The sequence below is a fragment of the Aphanomyces invadans genome (assembly GCF_000520115.1).
Source record: "Aphanomyces invadans strain NJM9701 unplaced genomic scaffold supercont1.34, whole genome shotgun sequence".
NCBI classification, from domain to species: Eukaryota; Oomycota; class Saprolegniomycetes; order Saprolegniales; family Verrucalvaceae; genus Aphanomyces; species Aphanomyces invadans.
Window position 1 is genome coordinate 280,219 of NW_008580179.1, and position 15,863 is coordinate 296,081.

The window sequence follows — 15,863 nt, forward strand, 5'->3', positions numbered from 1 at the left end:
GGGTCGTGGCTCAAGCACTTCCAAGTCGACGATACCGTGCTGTGGGACATGGCAACGTCGCCCGTATACTTGCCCGTGCCAGTCGCGAACCCTCTCCCGAGCGACGTCCGCTTCCGACCAGACTTGATCCATCTCAAGAAAGGAGACCTCGACGAAGCGCAGAAGCAGAAGCTCCTCATGGAAGAAGACCAGCGCCGAGACCACCGCTTGCGAGGCCATGAAGAGTGCGGCGGAAAAGACAAGCGGCACAGCACCAGATAATGCGGCGGTAATGAAGCGAGTTGTATCCATGCAGGGTTGCTCAAGTGGCGCAGCAACGCCCGAACACGCACTCAGTAATGCTATCTGGGATTTGTCTGGAAGTTTCATTCGCGCTCGAATGTGGCGGCGCCGTGCCGACGTCAGGGTCGTTGGGACAATGCTCATCACGATGGCTGCGTACGTGATCTATCGTGCAGCACACTTGGATAGGATAGAGATTGGAAACTCTTGCCCACCTCCGCCCACATCGCCGTTCGTCGGGACCCGCCTCGAGACGAAGGGGTTCGATGGTCATTCCCAAGATGATCCATCAGTCGTGGAAGACTGCTCACCGCATTCCACAGGCGCTGGCGCCTTGGATTCGCACGTGGCGGACGCTCCATCCGTCGTGGATGTACATGTTTTGGGACGACCACGATAACCTGCGTCTGTTCGAAGTGCCCTTTCCCGACTTGTACGACGTCGCGAAGGCCGTGAGCGAACTGGCCGACATGGCTCGGGTCGCGCTGCTGTACCAGTACGGCGGGGTTTGCATCGACGTCGACTTTGAATGCCTCTGACCGTTCGACGATCTACTCCATTTTCCACTCTTTCTTGGTTGTGAGCCCACCGTCCACGCGATGTTGCTGGAAGGGCTGGCGCTGCCTCGTCTGAGGAACGCGCTCCTGGCGTCTCGACCGCGCCATGCTTTCTGGATGGCCATCCTGCGCACGATCCAGCGGAACATTTCACCGAATGCAACGAGCAATCCGTTGTTTCTAACTGGCCCACGCGCGTTGGACCCCACTTTTGCGCAGTGGGCACGTAGCCACCACCTCGACGCCGTCGTCGTGCTCCCGGAAGTGTACTTGTACCCAGAGCATGCAACGTGGCGAGATGGCGATGGCCTGCCAACACGCAACCGAGCCCCGCGTCGCTGCAATGTGCGAATGGCTCATGCAACACCCCAATGGACACCGCACGGGCGACTCGCGTGCCGTACATCATTGGCAATGTTCGTGGTGTGGTTAAGGCGGCAGCCACACGGCACCTGGAACTGTGCCCTTGCACCACATCGTTACCATCGCCACACGGCCGTCATTCAACTGATCCACGATGCCGCCGAGCTGTTCTTGCCGGGTCCCTCGATACAAGCTAAGGTGGTGTGGGGAGCTGTGTGGCCAAGTTCAGTGGGCCGGATTCAAGAGTACATGCCTCAGCCACCTTGACGATCTGCGCTTGAGTGAATGGGACCACGTCGTTCCGAGATCGAGCACATGAAATTCCATGTGAAGTTGACTTGCAATGAAGACGCTACGTGTACTTGACGCCGCCCATGAACGTCCGCGCGTCGGGCGCGGCGCCGTTGAATTCAGCATTGGAGAAGTCAAACCCAGGGTTTTCTTGCTGGAAGCGCTCGAGCATGAGCTTCTTTTGCACTTCGCCTTTGGTCAGTGGATCTAGCTGCGCACGACATTGTGATTGCAGAACTGAGGAAGGACATGACAGATGCGGTACTTACCTCGCCGTGGCCGACAAACACGCAGTCCCACGTGAGTCCTTTCTTCATCTTTTGCAGGTTAATGTTCAATTCACCCCCGTCTAAAGCATCGTGTCAGTGCGGACATCGACCGCCATGGAGACCCGATTACCGAGCATCCAGTACGATTCATCTGCCACAACTTGGCTCGAGAACTCGTGCTGAATCAGTCGTCAGCAGCGCACGGAAACAACAAAAAACGTACGTCAAGAAATCTGTCGGCGCTTCCTTTCAGGCCAAGGGTCAGCCGCGTCGGTGTGATTGTGCAATTCAGGTGTGCGGCCGTGATCCCTGGAGGCGGGCGAATGAACAGGTTCACTTCTTCAAGCGATTGCTCCCACTCATAGATCAGTTGTCCTGGATAAATCATCACCGTCAAGTCAATCGCTGCCACGCACATCCATCGGCGATGCCTTACCTTGATGGGTGAAGGAGCGGCGGCCGGTGTTGACGGGCGGAATCGGCATGATAATGGAATTTTTCGATTGTTCCAAGGATAGGGAAATCCGGATACGGTATCCGGAGTTTCGTTGCTGCGATATCTTGCGCCGTTTCACCAAGATCTCATGCCGCCGCCGCCGTCGTCCCAAGTGGAGGTGCTGCTGCGGAAGCTCTTTCAAGCGGCTAAACAGGCGCCGGTACAGGGGAGTGGAGACGGGGATGGCGATGAAAGGGAGTTCCTCGTCCTCGCCGAGATCGCTGCGCTCCAGGGCACTGGCAAGCTCCCAGTGGCCGTGAACTTGATGCACGTCGGTGTCTTGTACGTCCTGAATGGCGCGGATCGCGACAGGGAGCCTGGTCAGTTCACTTTTCACGACTTGTGCGACTTTGTCGAACGATGCGAAGCAGAAGAGAAGGCTTCGTCTCGGGGGACTCAAGTCCCGACGTTCTTTCGACAAACCAAAGAAGCTCGGTGTTTGTTGGATATGTGGGAAGTCGCGACGGCCGAGGGTGTTCCTGCAGTCACATCGTGGCTCATGCACGTCCTTCGCGAGAACGGTAAAGCTTTACGCGGGTACCGCGCGGACAGCGACAGCATCAGCACAGATACATTGAATCTCCTCGGCCGCGTGCTGTACATGGACGACGGATGGGTGGCCGACATCGCCCGGGCTCATGACGTGCACGACGACCCATCCAAGGAAACATGGCGCCGCCTCGCGGACGTCGCTGAGTACGTGAACGCGTTCATGGCCGGTTGGATAGATCAGCTTGGCCGAGTGGGGGTCACCGCTGCTGCAGAGATATCGTTCAGGTCATCCAGATAAGCTTTGAAACCGACCTTCTTCCATGCCGATGGACCCGCGCTCTGTCTACATGATACGGCATCATGTTGGAGATCTCGTCGTGGCATCGACCCCTCGCTATCGATACTGCAAAGCTCCGTTTCGAGCAAGTGCATCGTCACCGCCGACCATGCACCCGCCGGACGGCATATGCGTCGTCAAGTAGGCTACCGTCCATGGAGGCTGGCGGCAACCACACACGATGGAATCGTTGCCGACTGGCCCTTGCACCGCATGCCGAGAGGTCGCCACGGATGGCCATGGAGAATCGCAAGTCGACGCGTCAAAGTTGAACTCTGGGGTGCATGGCGGTCGTTTCACCGGAAGTTTGCCGATATACATGTTGGAGGCGTTGCGCAGGATCTCGTGCGGATCTCGCCCGGCCGCACACCACCCGACACGGACAGCTCCACCGCTCGGACGAGATTGCGCACGTATGGGCTCGAGCATACACATCCACGTCTGCTGATAGCAGCGTACACGCCATCATCCCCACTGGGACAAGCACCACCGTTCCTGGCTTCAGCATGGCATGGTGGACGCTTGTCTGCCTCGCCGCCACAGTCGTCGCCGCGCCGTCTTTTTCGACACCGACGCCACCTCCGTCACCATTTGCCCCACTCACAGGTCCTTCCGATGCCCTTGTCTCCATGCCATCGGCGCCAATTGCAACGACGATCCCTTTCGTCACCGCGACGTCACTGCCCACAGCTTCAGCCACCCTGCAGTCTCCTCCAGCGTCGTCACTGCGGCCACCCTCGTTCAGCACAGCCACCGTCTCGGCCGTTCTCGTGCCCGAATCCACACAGGACGCTGTCGTCGATCACTCGTCAACTTCGTCGCCGCAGCCGTTCTCTCCGCTGTGCGACCCCATGTCCTGCCAAGTCCTCCTCACGATGGGTGGATGCGTCATCGTGGTTGTCGCGATGCTCGTATGTTGGCACGTCTACCAACGGTTCGCATTCCGCCGCGAGCGAGAGCAGTTCCAGCTGCGCGAGTCGGAGCTTCGATCCGCCGTCGAAGAAAGCATCATCACGTCCAGCAGGAGCATTCGCAGTGCCATCACGAGTAGTTCCACCAGTGTCCACGTGTGACAACAACGCGCCCCATCCTCGACATAGCCGTGTAACATAATTCCACCCGCACTCGACTCTGTGGGTCATTCGACTTGACAAACCGTTTGGAATGTCGACGATTTAGAGGGCCCTTGACGCGCCGCTCCCCGATGCCACGCACGTGGAAACGCTGTCCACTTGTGTCGTGGCGGCGCCTTGGTCGCCGTCTTCGCGGGCCTTGGGCAATGCGTAGGTGGAACTTGTGGTCAAGGTGCATCCTTCCAGCTCAAGATGGAGCTGCGGCGACGGGCGGTTGAGTTTGCTCAGCGCAGTGGCAATGGTCTCGCCAAAGGGGTTCCCGCTCAGGACAAGCGTGTGCAGCGTAGAATTGGCTCGGAGGAGTTTGCTCAGCTTGGACACGTCCTTGACGGAATGGATGCTGTTGTGGCCGACGTTGAGCATGCGCAGCGCGGTGTTGCGTGTGAGCGCTTGGGCTAGCGAGAGCATCCCCGCCTCGCCAAATGCATTGCTCGATACGTTCAACGACTCGAGGCAGTTGTTGTCGCCCAAACTCATGGCGACCGCGACGGCATGACTCCCTCGAAGCAAGTTCCACGACAAGTCTAGCTGACGAAGCTTCGGGTGCGATCTCAACACGAGAGCCACAGCATGCCCACACGCTTGCAGCCCATTTTCCGACAGGTCCACCGTTTGCAACGTCAGGTTGTTGGCGAGGGCTGTGAGGAGCGATCGGCCGACAACGTCGCCGACGCGATTTTTCGACAGCAGCAACGTTTGGAGCTGGCACTTGGGCGACTGCACGGCATCCGACAACGCGGCAATCCCGTCGGCGTGGATGCGGTTGTTGCTCAAGTCCAACGTGACGAGGGCGTGTTGTGCATGGGTCACAGCGTGAATGATCGTGGCGCATCCTTTGTCTGCGATCGAGTTGTCGTGGAGGACGAGCGTCTTGAGACGGCGCCGCGACGACGTCGATTGGTTGAGGAATTGGCCCACCTTTTGCATCACGCGGTCCCCCAGGCCAAAGTGCCCCAAGTTGAGATGGCCGGAGTCCGACTGGGACGACGTCTGCGACGATGGAGGAGTCAATGTGGATCCGTGTCTCGTCAGCGAGGAAGGGGATTGAATGGGCGGCGTGGGCAGGAGCTCGAGACTGCCCCAGTCCCACTCGGACTCCCACGGCCATGTCTCCCATGCCCACGTCGACGCCAACGCCGGCGAGCACTCGTCTCGAAACGCATGGAAGAGCGCGCGGATTTCCTTGATCGGCCGCGTGCACCCGAAGAGGTACTCGTTGAGAATTGCTGGGTCGTGCCATGGGACGTCTGCCAGCCAGAATTCTTCAACGATCCGTTGAAACCCGGCGACTTCAAACGGCTGCAACGGTACGACCTTTTTGTCGAGCGCGCACTTGTCCAGCGCTTGCCGAACTTGCCTGGCACTGTCGGCATCCTCGGCGTCGCATGCAGCGTCAAGCGCTGAGTACAGCTGCATGGCTCGTCGGTTCCACGTTTGTAAGAGGAGCTCCAGGAACAAGTCGCCGTCGATTTTGCGCATCCCGCGGGAAGACGACGTTTGCTTGGAGACCAGGTCCACGAGCTCCGCTTGGGCGGTCGCCGGCCACTGCCGCTGTACTGAGCACAGTCCACCGGTGAAATGCTACGTTCACAACGTTGAATTCTTACCGTGGAGCTCGCCACAGACTGGTTCAAGGTACTGGAACGCCCAGTACGGGTCGGGCTCGTTGAACAGTTCATGTACGACGATCTTGGCGGCGGCTTGGGGAAGTCCGATGTTGTGAAATACGATGGAAGCAATGGAGGATGCCGTGGGGTCGATCTCCCCCACGGCCTTGTCCCGGAGCTTCACCCGGAAGATCTTTTCGACACACCGAAGAAACATGACGGTTTTCTCGGGAGGGTTGAAGGTCGAGTTGTACGCGTCAGTGGTGGCATCGGCGTCTGTCTTGAGGCCGCAGAGATTCGAAAACGCGCGGACGCGGGGATGGGCCGTCGCGTGGAGCATCGCTGCAATCGTGGCCTGGACTTGATCGACGCCATTCTTCCTACAGCGTCGGTGTGGAGGTTCCGGCTGTCAGTACACGAGGAGCGTTGCCCTTCGTACCGGCCATTCGCTTTTTGCATGATGGTGTTGGCAAAGTACTCTGGCAGCGACTCGATGGCCAATATGTCGTCGTATCGCGTGATGCACTGCTCGTACGCGTCCAAAATGCCGTTTAACAGCACCGCAACGTGAATTCGCCGCTCCTTCTTCTGGGCTGGCTGACCGGTTCCTAGATCCATCTGCGAGCGGAACGCCACGAGAGGGTTGGGAGCGTTTTTGCGCCATACTCGTACGCGTTTACAGCAGTGCTTGAGCTTTTGGTGTCGCGCTGCCTACACGATGGTCCATGTGAAAGTCAAGCTTCTCAAGTCGAACAAAGAGCGGACACGTACTTCAAAGCCAGGTTCGTTGAGGAAGAAGACCGGGTCCACCTCGAGCGCCTCTACAACTCGGCTCTGGGCAGCGCCGAGCGAGAATCGCGGGGGCAAGTCGCCCGATGTGGAGGTTTGTTGTCGGGCCACGGGCGCGGCCATCACGTTGGCGTTTCAGACGCAGTTTCCGTGGAGTGTAACCGCACATCGAGTCCAGGTGTTGCTGGATTCGACAGTCCGATGCGCTACGTGCTTCGCATCGTCGTGGTTGCCTTCAACCCGTGCGGAGAGGTGCGATATCCCCCACGAGGTCACCCCCAGTCTCTCTTGTGGGGGTGGTCTTGGTGGGCTCGCAACTGGTCTTGAGTTGGATGACGTTTTGTCCACAGGTCAGACGGTGGGGCGAGCTTTGTTCGTTCGTTCGGTTTCACGTGGCGTTGTCGAATTCGTTATTACGACATGAAAACCGGCGGCACCGGCGATCCCGTGTGCAAGCTGATCTTGCTCGGGAACGGATCGGTGGGCAAGTCGAGCATCATCAACCGGTTCGTCGACGATGGGTTTGCGAAGCAGTACAAGCAAACGATCGGCCTCGACTTCTTCGTCAAGAAGATTCAGCTACCGCACGACCGGCGCGTCATCCTCGAGGTCTGGGACATTGGAGGTCAAAACATCAGCAGCAAAATGCTCGACAAGTACGTGTACGGCACCGACATTGTATTTGTCTGCTACGACGTGACCGACCCCAAGTCGTTCGCGGACGCCGAGGACTGGTGTGCCCTCGTCGTGAAGGCAGCGACGTCGGCCGAGGACAAACTGTCCAAGAAAAAGTCGTCGCGGAACCAGCTCGTCTACTTGGTCGGCAATAAAATCGACCTCGTCGGACTACGTGCTGTCACTGTTGCTCAGCACGACGCATTCGTGAGCAAGCACAAGCTAACAGGGTCGTTCCTGCTGTCGGCTCACAGCGGCGACAACGTCCTTCGCACGGTGCATCTGATTGCCGCCCGTGCAGTTGGAGTCGAGTTGTCCGAGTTTGACCTCCAGTTCTACGACACACCCGTGACGGCGCACGCGCTCGCTCCGTCTGCCGGTGACAACGATCCACGGACCGTCGACGCCGACGCGATCGAGCAAGAGGACTTGAGGTTGGAGGCGCAAAAGAACAAGGTCGGCGGTCTTGGGACTTGTAAATGCGCAATTATGTAACTTCGATGGCAATTTGCAGGTTGCTTGCATGCCCAGCCATTCCATCCTTCACGCACTGGCGCCATCAACATCTTGACGGCCATCTTCGTTGTCGAGAGAGGTGTTGATTTCAGGCGGTTCATTCAAAAGCGAGGACGCGGGTTGTTGTCGACACGCACGAAGCTTATGCAGTACGCGGACAGATTCGTGAATGCATCGCAAGGCCGACTCGTCTACTCACGGCGTTCCTGAGCAACGGCACTCATGTGACGAGCGGCGACGTCCTACCAACAGCCGCATCCATGAAAAACGCTACAAATGCCTCGACGGCCGCCACGTTTGCATCAGTGGCGTAGTTGATCACGGACGAATTGCGCAGGACGACGAGTGCCGACGACACAGTGAATGAAGTGCGTTGTAAATGACTGGCTGGAATCGCTCCTACCACCAGTGTGCTCAATCCTTTCCGCACCACACATCCTTTGCGAGATTGTAGCCACGGCAGAGACCGTACCCGTCGTCGACACAATCCGAAACAGGATCGCAGTCCCGTCCTTTTGAATCGAAACGTTCTTTGGATACAAGTCGAGCCCATCCAGCACAGTGACGACGAGGCCATTGTCCAGCAGCTTGCGAACCGAGTCTGTTCGCTACCGACATGAGTACGATGAATCAAGACTTCAATGGACTGGCCGTCGATGCTGACCGGATTGCAAGCACAGCTTGGCAAGAGCTCGAAAACTGTGTTCTTGGAGCATTTCATTGGCACTCAACTTGGAGATGCATGCCAGCGTCTCGCACTTGTCTACAAACATGGTTGTGGAGTCCTCGAGCAATATTTGGAGGGCAGCAATGGAAACCTCGCAGGTGTGTCTGGATCATGGCAATATCGGCCTCGACCTGGGCTTCTTCCAGTTTCACGTTGGCGTGCGCGATGCCAAGCGCGCGCGATTCGTCCTGTTTTGCGAGTGTTGCCGCCGCCGTTTCGACCAGCAATGCTTCGCACTTCACTTTGTCATGATGCATGTCTCGCAGCATCGCTTCGCTGGTTGCGATGTTGCGCTCCGTCACGAGAATGTCGTGGTCCGTCGTTGCAATGTCGTGTTCAATGGTCTGGCGATGCTTGCGACTGTCGAACAAGACTGTTCGGCTGTCGAACACACTGGACCTGGCTTGGGCAATCCGATAGTGGAGACGATTTGCTTTTTGACGGAGGGAGAGGTTGGAAGCTTGCAGGTGGACGCTCGATTGAATGGAAAGTCGAATTGCATCGTGGATTGGAGCGATAAGGCATGGGTACACGATCGAGTGCCATGGCGCACCAAGAAACGGTTGATTTCCCTTCTACATTCATACATCGATGGGCTTTAGACTTATCGACGTTTGCCGGTCGTGGCCGTACGAGGTCACCGAGGTGGATGTCTGCCCCACTGTCCAATAACAAGCTTGTCATGTCCTAAACAGTCGAAGTCAGGTCGAAGGTGTATCCACGATCCAAAGGCGAAATTGCCAGAGCACAGTACAAACCTTGTGACGATTCTGTACACTTAAATGCAGCGGAGCAAGGCCGTCCTGACCACCATTGTCACATGAGTCCGATCATCATCCTGTTCGAAAAGATTCAGGCGAGCGCACAAACCTTCCCCGTAGCGTTGACGTTACATCCATGGGCGATGAGAAGGGATGCGCATGCCTACACGTTCGTGAGCATTGAACATTAGACAAGGTGCCCCAGCTTACCACAGCACCGTGCATGGCTGCATAGTGCAATGCTGTGTATTGGTGATTCTACACGTCCTCTTGAGTTCGCGAAGACGATGCATGGAAAACCGTACCCCAAAGGCTTCCACCACACTCGCTCCACCCTCTATCAATGCGATTGCTTCCTCCCACCGCTCTTGGCGGCAGCATTGCGCCACGGACTCGTCCATCGCGCTCAAGGACCTCAAGTGTCGCTTCGCGCGTTTTGCAAGTATCCGGATACTATCCAACCGGACGAGACGCAGGTAGTACACCGGATAGTATCCGGATACGTCGAAAGTTTGGATTTTGGAGGTTTTGGTGCAGCCAGAAGCATGTCGCTGTACCTACGCGTGAAGCGACGGAACCAGACGTTCTTCGTGCTCGCGGAGCCACACGACACATTCCTCAAGGTGAAGGAAACACTGGCGTCAATCCTTGCGCTGACTTCACCAAACCAAGTGCAGCTGTGGCACACGAACAAGGTACATTGCCATCGCAATGGGTATGTTGCTCATGGCGCTTCGATGGACCAGCAAAAGGAGCTCTTGGACGCAGCGACTGTGGCAGACCAGGAGATTGAAAACGACGCAATCATCTTCTTGTGTCTGAAGAAAGAGAGTATGGCTGCTCTCGATGCCGCCGCAAATCAATCCCTCGCGAATCCTCATGCATTGTGTGCCTTGCTCTTGTAGATTCCGAAGTTTGGGAAGACATTCAAGTCGCCAAGCTGGAGCAAGACCACGAAGGCAACAACCACGACCATGCATCCAAGGACTGAGGACGTCGGCACCTGCTACGACTATCTTCCCACCAGCACCCTTACGCTAGATTACCGTGACCTCTACATGACCAATGTTCACTACCATATTGTATCGTGTTCTTAAAGATTCGAAATCCATGTAACTGCTGCAGTGGCGGTGTCGTTCTTCCGTTCATCATGAAGAAAGAGGATGGACCACAGCTTGGAACGGGGCTAGTTGGCCGTCGACGGCGGGCATCGAACGTCCACAACCACTCGGACGAGACCGTTCAGCTCGACGACGAACTGGTGTGCATCCTCATGGAGATCGAGCGCATCTACGTGGATTTCCCCAAGCCATTGCAGTACGTCGCACCGCCATGTGCATGACTCCAACGTAAAAATCGTAGGATTCGCATCGAGAAGTGGGTCGAGAAGATCTCTGAACCGATCTTGCATCTCCAGTGGAAGAAGAACGCCAACAACTACGCGATTTTGCTGCTGCACATGGCCCGGCGTGGGGTAGGATGCACCCGACCACTCGAACCTATCTGCCCTGACCGTTCAAGGTATTTCGAGCTCCCTTTGACAAAGCACCGCCCCTCGGCCCCCTCCAGACGCTTCCTCGGCACATGGTGCGTCGCCATGCAAGGCTATGGATTGATCGGGATGCTCCAGATTTGTTCGCTGGATGGACTGCAGAAGCCGCCACGCAAGCCGCCTCCACACCCTCGAAATGCATGGCTGAAAGCGTACGAACGAGTGGTGCACCGCACGAGGCCTACATCGACAGAATCATCCGACTTCGCTGCAGTCACAACGCCTCCAGCACCCGTACCACAAGGTCGAGATCCACGGCGTCCTCTGTCCTACGTTGAGATTGTCAACGAAACAATAAACAACCTGGAGGCCGAGCTGGCCGCGGAACGATCGACAAACGTGTCGTTGCACGAGCAACTCGAGGTTCGCTTTTCAGCAAGTCATGAGCTGGCGACACATTTGAACAACAACTCGACGTGGACAGGAGCTCACGCGTCTGTGCAAATCGCAAGCTGCGTCAATTCTGGAGTCGAAAGCCGAGCTCCAAGAAGCGAACGCCCGTCACAGTCGAGAAATCGAGCGCCTGCACACGTTGCATGCCATGGAACTCGACGACCTCAAGAAGAAGCATCAACGACAGGTGCCTGTCTGCGCACATCCTACCTCGTACGTTCGTCGTTTTCCATCGACTATGTAGATGCATGATGCTATCATATCCAACCAACTCACAATTGCATCGAAACAAGCCGTTGCCCAGGTAAGCGTACCGCACGGGGTGGTTGCTGGAGTGAGCGTCGCTCGCAGACGGACACTTTCGTGGACACGGTGATTCGCGACGACGCCAGCGTCCAAGACTTCATGGCATACATCGACCGCTTTTACGTGGAGACCGCTGCGTTGACCAGGCACGCCATCGGCGGCAATCACGCGGGGTGACGGCATCTTCCCTCGGGAGCTTCGCGAAACGGCACGTGTTTCAAATGTCTGTGCGATCGGGGGGGAACACGTTTAAACCGATCACGTGACGTTTTCCTCCAATCCGTTGCCGACCCGGAGTTCAACGCATACGTTGAAACGTTTCGACGTCCCGAGTGTATTCGAAGTGGCCCCTACAAATTGGGAAAAACATTTTGACCAATCAGAGAGCCTCTATTTGGACCACGAGTTTTGGTTGGTGGCCGCGAGAGCTTTGGAGAACCAGTCAAGAGAGCGCTTCAACTTGGGGTGCTTCCGCCATCCATATTTGCATTCGCCACCAACGAAATGGCCAAGAAGCAGTCCAAGCCCGTGCCTGTGAAGGCTGACAGCAGCAGCAGCTCGGACTCGTCCGACAGTGAAGCTCCTGCCCCGGTCAAGAAGGCGGCGCCTGCCAAGAAGGCCGCCCCGGCCAAGAAGGCTGCCTCATCCTCGGACGACTCGTCTTCTTCGGAAGACGAAGCGCCCAAGAAGGCTGCTGCCCCCGTGAAGAAGGCGACGCCTGCCAAGAAGGCCGAGTCATCTTCGTCTGACGACTCTTCCTCGGAAGAGGAAGCGCCCAAGAAGGCCGCCACTCCCGTCAAGAAGGCTGCTGCTCCTGTGAAGAAGGCAGCGCCTGCGAAGAAGGCCGACTCGTCTTCGTCCGATGACTCTTCCTCGGAAGAGGAAGCGCCCAAGAAGGCTGCTCCCGTCAAGAAGGCAGCGCCTGCGAAGAAAGCCGACTCATCCTCTTCGGACGACTCTTCCTCGGAAGACGAAGCGCCGAAGAAGGCTGCTCCCGTCAAGAAGGCCCCTGCCAAGAAGGAAGAATCTTCGTCGGACGACTCTTCTTCGTCGGAAGATGAAGCGCCTAAGAAGGCCGCCACTCCCGCCAAGAAAGCGGCTCCTAAGGCCGACTCGTCGGATTCCTCGTCGTCCGACTCGGACTCGGAAGAAGAAACGCCCGTGATCAAGAAGCGCAAGGCATCCGACTCGACCGAGCAACCCGCCAAGGTGCTCAAGAACAACGACGGTGGCGCTGTCGCCGCCACGTCCGAGAACTGCGAAATCTTCATCGCTGGCCTTCCTTGGGTCTGCGACGAAGACGAGCTCAAGGCTGTCTTCGCCAACGTTGGCGGTGAAATCACGAGCTTGCGCTTGCCCCAAGACGCCAATGGCCGCTCGACCGGCACGGCGTTCATTACGTTTGACAACGCCGCTGCCGCGGAAGCTGCGATCGCACTGGACGGCCAGGACTTTGGCGGTCGCTGGATGAAGATTCGTTCGGCGGAAAAGAAGAACCACGTCGCGGACAAGCCGGAAGGGTGCATGTCGATCTTTATCGGCAACCTGTCGTGGAATATTGACGAAGACACTCTGCGCTCGACGTTTGAACACTGCGGTCCCATCGAGTCGGTGCGCCTTGCCACGGACCGCGAGACCGGCGACTTTCGCGGGTTTGGCCACATTGACTTTGGCACGTCGGAAGCGGTGGACGAAGCGGTCAAGCTCAATGGCCAAGACGTGCTGGGCCGCGCCATCCGCGTCAACTTTTCTGAAAAGAAGCCATTCAACGGCGGCGGCGGCGGTGGCTTTTCTGGCGGCCGTGGCGGAGGCCGGGGCGGCGGACGTGGCGGCCGGGGTGACTTTGGTGGTCGCGGCGGACGTGGTGGCGGCCGTGGGTTTGGTGGTCGCGGCGGACGCGGTGGCGACTTTGGTGGCCGTGGCGGACGTGGCGGAGGACGTGGTGGTCGCGGTGGCCGTGGCGATGGTGCCCCCAAGCGCCAACCCACGTCGATCCAGAGCTTCCAAGGCCAAAAGAAGACGTTCGACTAAGCCACCGACCCCCTCAATAGACAGTTAGACACAGCTTGCTATATATATATGTAATCGAACGACTTGGGCCGATCGAATCACCGTGATGGTGATGGTACATCTCGCCACGGAGCCGTGCTGTGTGGTCGTATGTGCCGCCGCAGCGTTGTCCCAACTGCATCTCTCCGTACCAATGCGTGGCGAACGCAAGGAAGTTTGCCCAGACTCGACGGGTCTACGAGCAAGCTGCTGCACCCATCGATCGATGTTTGGTTCGACAGAGAGACCCTATACATCGAGGGTGCCGTGGTGGCTTGCACGTCGACAGCGCGGCGACGGACCGTCTTTCTACGCTCGGTGGTGCTTTTTGTGCTTCTTCTTGTCCTTTTTCACCCGGTGGTCCTTCTTGTGCTTCTTCTTTCGGTAGCGGTCGTCCCGTTCGGACGGCGACTCGACGTCCTTTCTCTTGGAAGTGTCGTGAAATGTCTCGGGGCGTGCCGGACCGACGGGCGCACGTGGTGGTGCTAAAGCAGGTGGCGTGGCAGTTGTCTCCGCTGCTTCGTCGCTCGAGCTGCTACTGCTGCTGTCATCGTCCTCCGTGTCGTCTGGATTGTCGAAGACAGACTGGAACAGGTCCATTGGTGGTCGTTCCAGCGGCGGCAAGTCGGGAAGCACGTGGTCGTCGACAGGATCGTGCGCGACGACCCCGGCACCGACAGGAACATGCGCCATGATATCGTGTTCAAAGCGGCGATTCGGCGTCGACTTCGCAGGGACGTCGCCAACGGCGGCGTCCGGCACAGGCAAGCGGAATCGCTTGCACAGCAGTCTGTCCGGCATCCATGGCTTGGTTTGGCGGGCGAGGGGCTCCATCTGCATGCGAGGGGCGAGCGACGCACCCATCTCGTCCGTGGCGGACGATGCCGACGACGATTGGAAGCGACTCGATATCGCGGCCATCATGCCTACCACATGACGTTGGCATGCCATGGCGATCGAAAACACGCTGCGTACCTGCGCGGAACTGCGAATGGAGCAACTGCCGCTCGGCTTGTGGCTTGGGCGGGAGCTCCCCCAACGCGCGGCCACGATCGGCGGCCGACTGTGTGGTCTGCTTGCGGACTGGCGCGAGTTTGAGATGCTGCAGCGTTGGGACCCAGTTGGGAGGCACGTCGACGTGGGCTACGAGAACGGTCGGTGGCTTCGATCGCGTTGTACTCAGCCGAAACCCAGTCAAGACGAGACTGCCGTCGCTGCACACTTGCGACGCCGCCGACTCCTCGTCGTCGCCGTCATCGTCGCGGGGCGCCATCAGCATGGCGCGAGAAGGCTGCTTTGCCAGAACGCGGTCGAATGCGTCCTTCGAGTCCATCGCGTACACATCCAAATCGTCAGCTTCTTCCAGGGCGCTCAGCCCAAGGCTTGCCACGTCCATTAGAAAGGCTAGAAGGCCTTGGGGGTGCATGTTACCTCATCGATGATGGAGCTGTGTTGTCGGCCCGAATCGAGTCCGCAAACGTAAGCATGGCGCGCGGCGGGCCACCTGACGCCGCCTGCGAGGCTTGTTGCTGCCGGCGCCGCTGCAAAAACCCAAACTCGGGGGCGTTTACGTACGGGTCATACCCGACGCCATACTTGTCGAGCTTGGGCGGCGGAAACATGGTGGAGATGTCGAGCGTGTGTTTGGGTGCGACGAAGATGGTGTCGCCGCTGTCGGCTTGGTCCCGTGGCAACGCGTCGGTGAATCGAGAAGTGAACTTTCGCTTGCGCACCTTCGGGCCGACGCCTTGTCCAGGCTTCCACCCCATTTTTCCGAGCAACGTCGTACCGATAGTACTCCGCGACGGCTGGATAAAATCGTCGACAATGAAGCCCGGGATTGACGCCGTTGCGGCCTGTTTTGCTTGGAACTCGTAGCGGGACGCGTTGTCGCCAGCAAGCGGATCGAATTGCGCATTCAACCCGAGACGCCGCCCCAGCAGCGGATCGTCTTCTTCGTCCATAAAGTCTTCAATCCGTTGCTGTCGTGGCTTTGGGGCGTCGCCGCCCACCGACGACCCCTGCAGTTGCGACCGCGACGACTGGAACGTGCTCGGCGTCCACCCTTCCTTGCTCCCGACAGTGTTGAAGTACCCAGCTGAGAAGCCCCCCGTGAATGCGCCGTGGAAGCGCTTGTCCTAGTTCAATCATACCATTGAACAGGAGGCAAACTTACACGGACAGCTTCCTTACCTCGCGCTTCTTCTGGCCGCTCGCCATGCTCTCGACGGATTCCTGGTGCACGTTATCCGGATAATCCACGGATAA

The 15,863-nt window shown here is 58.0% G+C and overlaps 12 protein-coding genes across 16 annotated transcripts in view; 8 read left to right on the plus strand and 4 right to left on the minus strand.

Moving 5' to 3' along the window:
• H310_11779 (hypothetical protein) overlaps positions 1-261 on the plus strand; it is a gene marked incomplete at both ends in the record, with an annotated part of 2,595 nt that extends 2,334 nt beyond the window's left edge. Inside the window, one exon of the mRNA XM_008878543.1 lies at positions 139-261. Coding sequence (XP_008876765.1) covers positions 139-261 — 123 coding nt within the window. The remainder of the gene's footprint in view (positions 1-138) is intronic.
• A 287-nt stretch (positions 262-548) lies between these two features.
• Positions 549-821, plus strand: H310_11780 (hypothetical protein; the record flags this gene model as incomplete). The annotated part of the gene is made up of 1 exon (XM_008878544.1): positions 549-821. One exon carries the CDS (start codon positions 549-551, stop codon positions 819-821), a length of 273 nt encoding a protein of 90 aa, XP_008876766.1.
• Positions 822-1,554: 733 nt separating this feature from the next.
• Positions 1,555-2,247, minus strand: H310_11781 (hypothetical protein; the record flags this gene model as incomplete). Its single annotated transcript, XM_008878545.1, has 5 exons — positions 1,555-1,704; positions 1,763-1,842; positions 1,893-1,941; positions 1,986-2,137; positions 2,199-2,247. 5 exons carry the CDS (start codon positions 2,245-2,247, stop codon positions 1,555-1,557), a joined length of 480 nt encoding a protein of 159 aa, XP_008876767.1.
• A 99-nt stretch (positions 2,248-2,346) lies between these two features.
• Positions 2,347-3,077, plus strand: H310_11782 (hypothetical protein; the record flags this gene model as incomplete). Its single annotated transcript, XM_008878546.1, has 1 exon — positions 2,347-3,077. The coding sequence occupies one exon, from the start codon at positions 2,347-2,349 to the stop codon at positions 3,046-3,048; it is 702 nt and encodes a 233-aa protein (XP_008876768.1). The 3' UTR covers positions 3,049-3,077.
• Positions 3,078-3,593: 516 nt separating this feature from the next.
• H310_11783 (hypothetical protein) lies at positions 3,594-4,160 on the plus strand (the record flags this gene model as incomplete). The annotated part of the gene is made up of 1 exon (XM_008878547.1): positions 3,594-4,160. The coding sequence occupies one exon, from the start codon at positions 3,594-3,596 to the stop codon at positions 4,158-4,160; it is 567 nt and encodes a 188-aa protein (XP_008876769.1).
• Positions 4,161-4,262: 102 nt separating this feature from the next.
• On the minus strand, positions 4,263-6,739 carry H310_11784 (hypothetical protein; the record flags this gene model as incomplete). Its single annotated transcript, XM_008878548.1, has 4 exons — positions 4,263-5,776; positions 5,828-6,207; positions 6,267-6,538; positions 6,599-6,739. The coding sequence occupies 4 exons, from the start codon at positions 6,737-6,739 to the stop codon at positions 4,263-4,265; spliced, it is 2,307 nt and encodes a 768-aa protein (XP_008876770.1).
• Positions 6,740-6,781: 42 nt separating this feature from the next.
• Positions 6,782-8,026, plus strand: H310_11785 (hypothetical protein). Its single transcript, XM_008878549.1, has 2 exons — positions 6,782-7,747; positions 7,806-8,026. The coding sequence occupies exons 1-2, from the start codon at positions 7,037-7,039 to the stop codon at positions 7,860-7,862; spliced, it is 768 nt and encodes a 255-aa protein (XP_008876771.1). The 5' UTR covers positions 6,782-7,036; the 3' UTR covers positions 7,863-8,026.
• A 1-nt stretch (position 8,027) lies between these two features.
• Positions 8,028-9,696, minus strand: H310_11786 (hypothetical protein; the record flags this gene model as incomplete). Its single annotated transcript, XM_008878550.1, has 9 exons — positions 8,028-8,206; positions 8,280-8,408; positions 8,472-8,570; positions 8,626-9,109; positions 9,168-9,221; positions 9,293-9,337; positions 9,405-9,458; positions 9,506-9,553; positions 9,601-9,696. The coding sequence occupies 9 exons, from the start codon at positions 9,694-9,696 to the stop codon at positions 8,028-8,030; spliced, it is 1,188 nt and encodes a 395-aa protein (XP_008876772.1).
• A 113-nt stretch (positions 9,697-9,809) lies between these two features.
• H310_11787 lies at positions 9,810-10,438 on the plus strand. Of its 2 annotated transcripts, XM_008878551.1 has the most exons (3): positions 9,810-9,990; positions 10,042-10,126; positions 10,201-10,438. In XM_008878551.1, the coding sequence occupies exons 1-3, from the start codon at positions 9,841-9,843 to the stop codon at positions 10,284-10,286; spliced, it is 321 nt and encodes a 106-aa protein (XP_008876773.1). In that variant the 5' UTR covers positions 9,810-9,840; the 3' UTR covers positions 10,287-10,438. The 2 variants fall into 2 exon arrangements, with proteins under 2 accessions (XP_008876773.1, XP_008876774.1); XM_008878552.1 differs by having other exon boundaries at positions 10,042-10,438.
• On the plus strand, positions 10,417-11,825 carry H310_11788 (hypothetical protein). Of its 3 annotated transcripts, XM_008878554.1 has the most exons (7): positions 10,417-10,612; positions 10,658-10,769; positions 10,817-10,882; positions 10,926-11,210; positions 11,272-11,427; positions 11,485-11,544; positions 11,592-11,825. In XM_008878554.1, the coding sequence occupies exons 1-7, from the start codon at positions 10,446-10,448 to the stop codon at positions 11,721-11,723; spliced, it is 978 nt and encodes a 325-aa protein (XP_008876776.1). In that variant the 5' UTR covers positions 10,417-10,445; the 3' UTR covers positions 11,724-11,825. The 3 variants fall into 3 exon arrangements, with proteins under 3 accessions (XP_008876776.1, XP_008876777.1, XP_008876775.1); XM_008878555.1 differs by having other exon boundaries at positions 10,926-11,427; XM_008878553.1 differs by having other exon boundaries at positions 11,272-11,544.
• Positions 11,826-11,938: 113 nt separating this feature from the next.
• Positions 11,939-13,654, plus strand: H310_11789. 2 transcript variants are annotated; one of them, XM_008878557.1, is made up of 2 exons: positions 11,939-12,329; positions 12,534-13,654. In XM_008878557.1, exons 1-2 carry the CDS (start codon positions 12,051-12,053, stop codon positions 13,575-13,577), a joined length of 1,323 nt encoding a protein of 440 aa, XP_008876779.1. In that variant the 5' UTR covers positions 11,939-12,050; the 3' UTR covers positions 13,578-13,654. The 2 variants fall into 2 exon arrangements, with proteins under 2 accessions (XP_008876779.1, XP_008876778.1); XM_008878556.1 differs by having other exon boundaries at positions 11,939-13,577.
• H310_11790 (hypothetical protein) lies at positions 13,569-15,840 on the minus strand. The gene is made up of 4 exons (XM_008878558.1): positions 15,789-15,840; positions 15,027-15,733; positions 14,571-14,977; positions 13,569-14,521 (listed from the first exon to the last, which is right to left on the minus strand). Exons 1-4 carry the CDS (start codon positions 15,813-15,815, stop codon positions 13,905-13,907), a joined length of 1,758 nt encoding a protein of 585 aa, XP_008876780.1. The 5' UTR covers positions 15,816-15,840; the 3' UTR covers positions 13,569-13,904.
• Between the last annotated feature and the right edge of the window lie 23 nt (positions 15,841-15,863).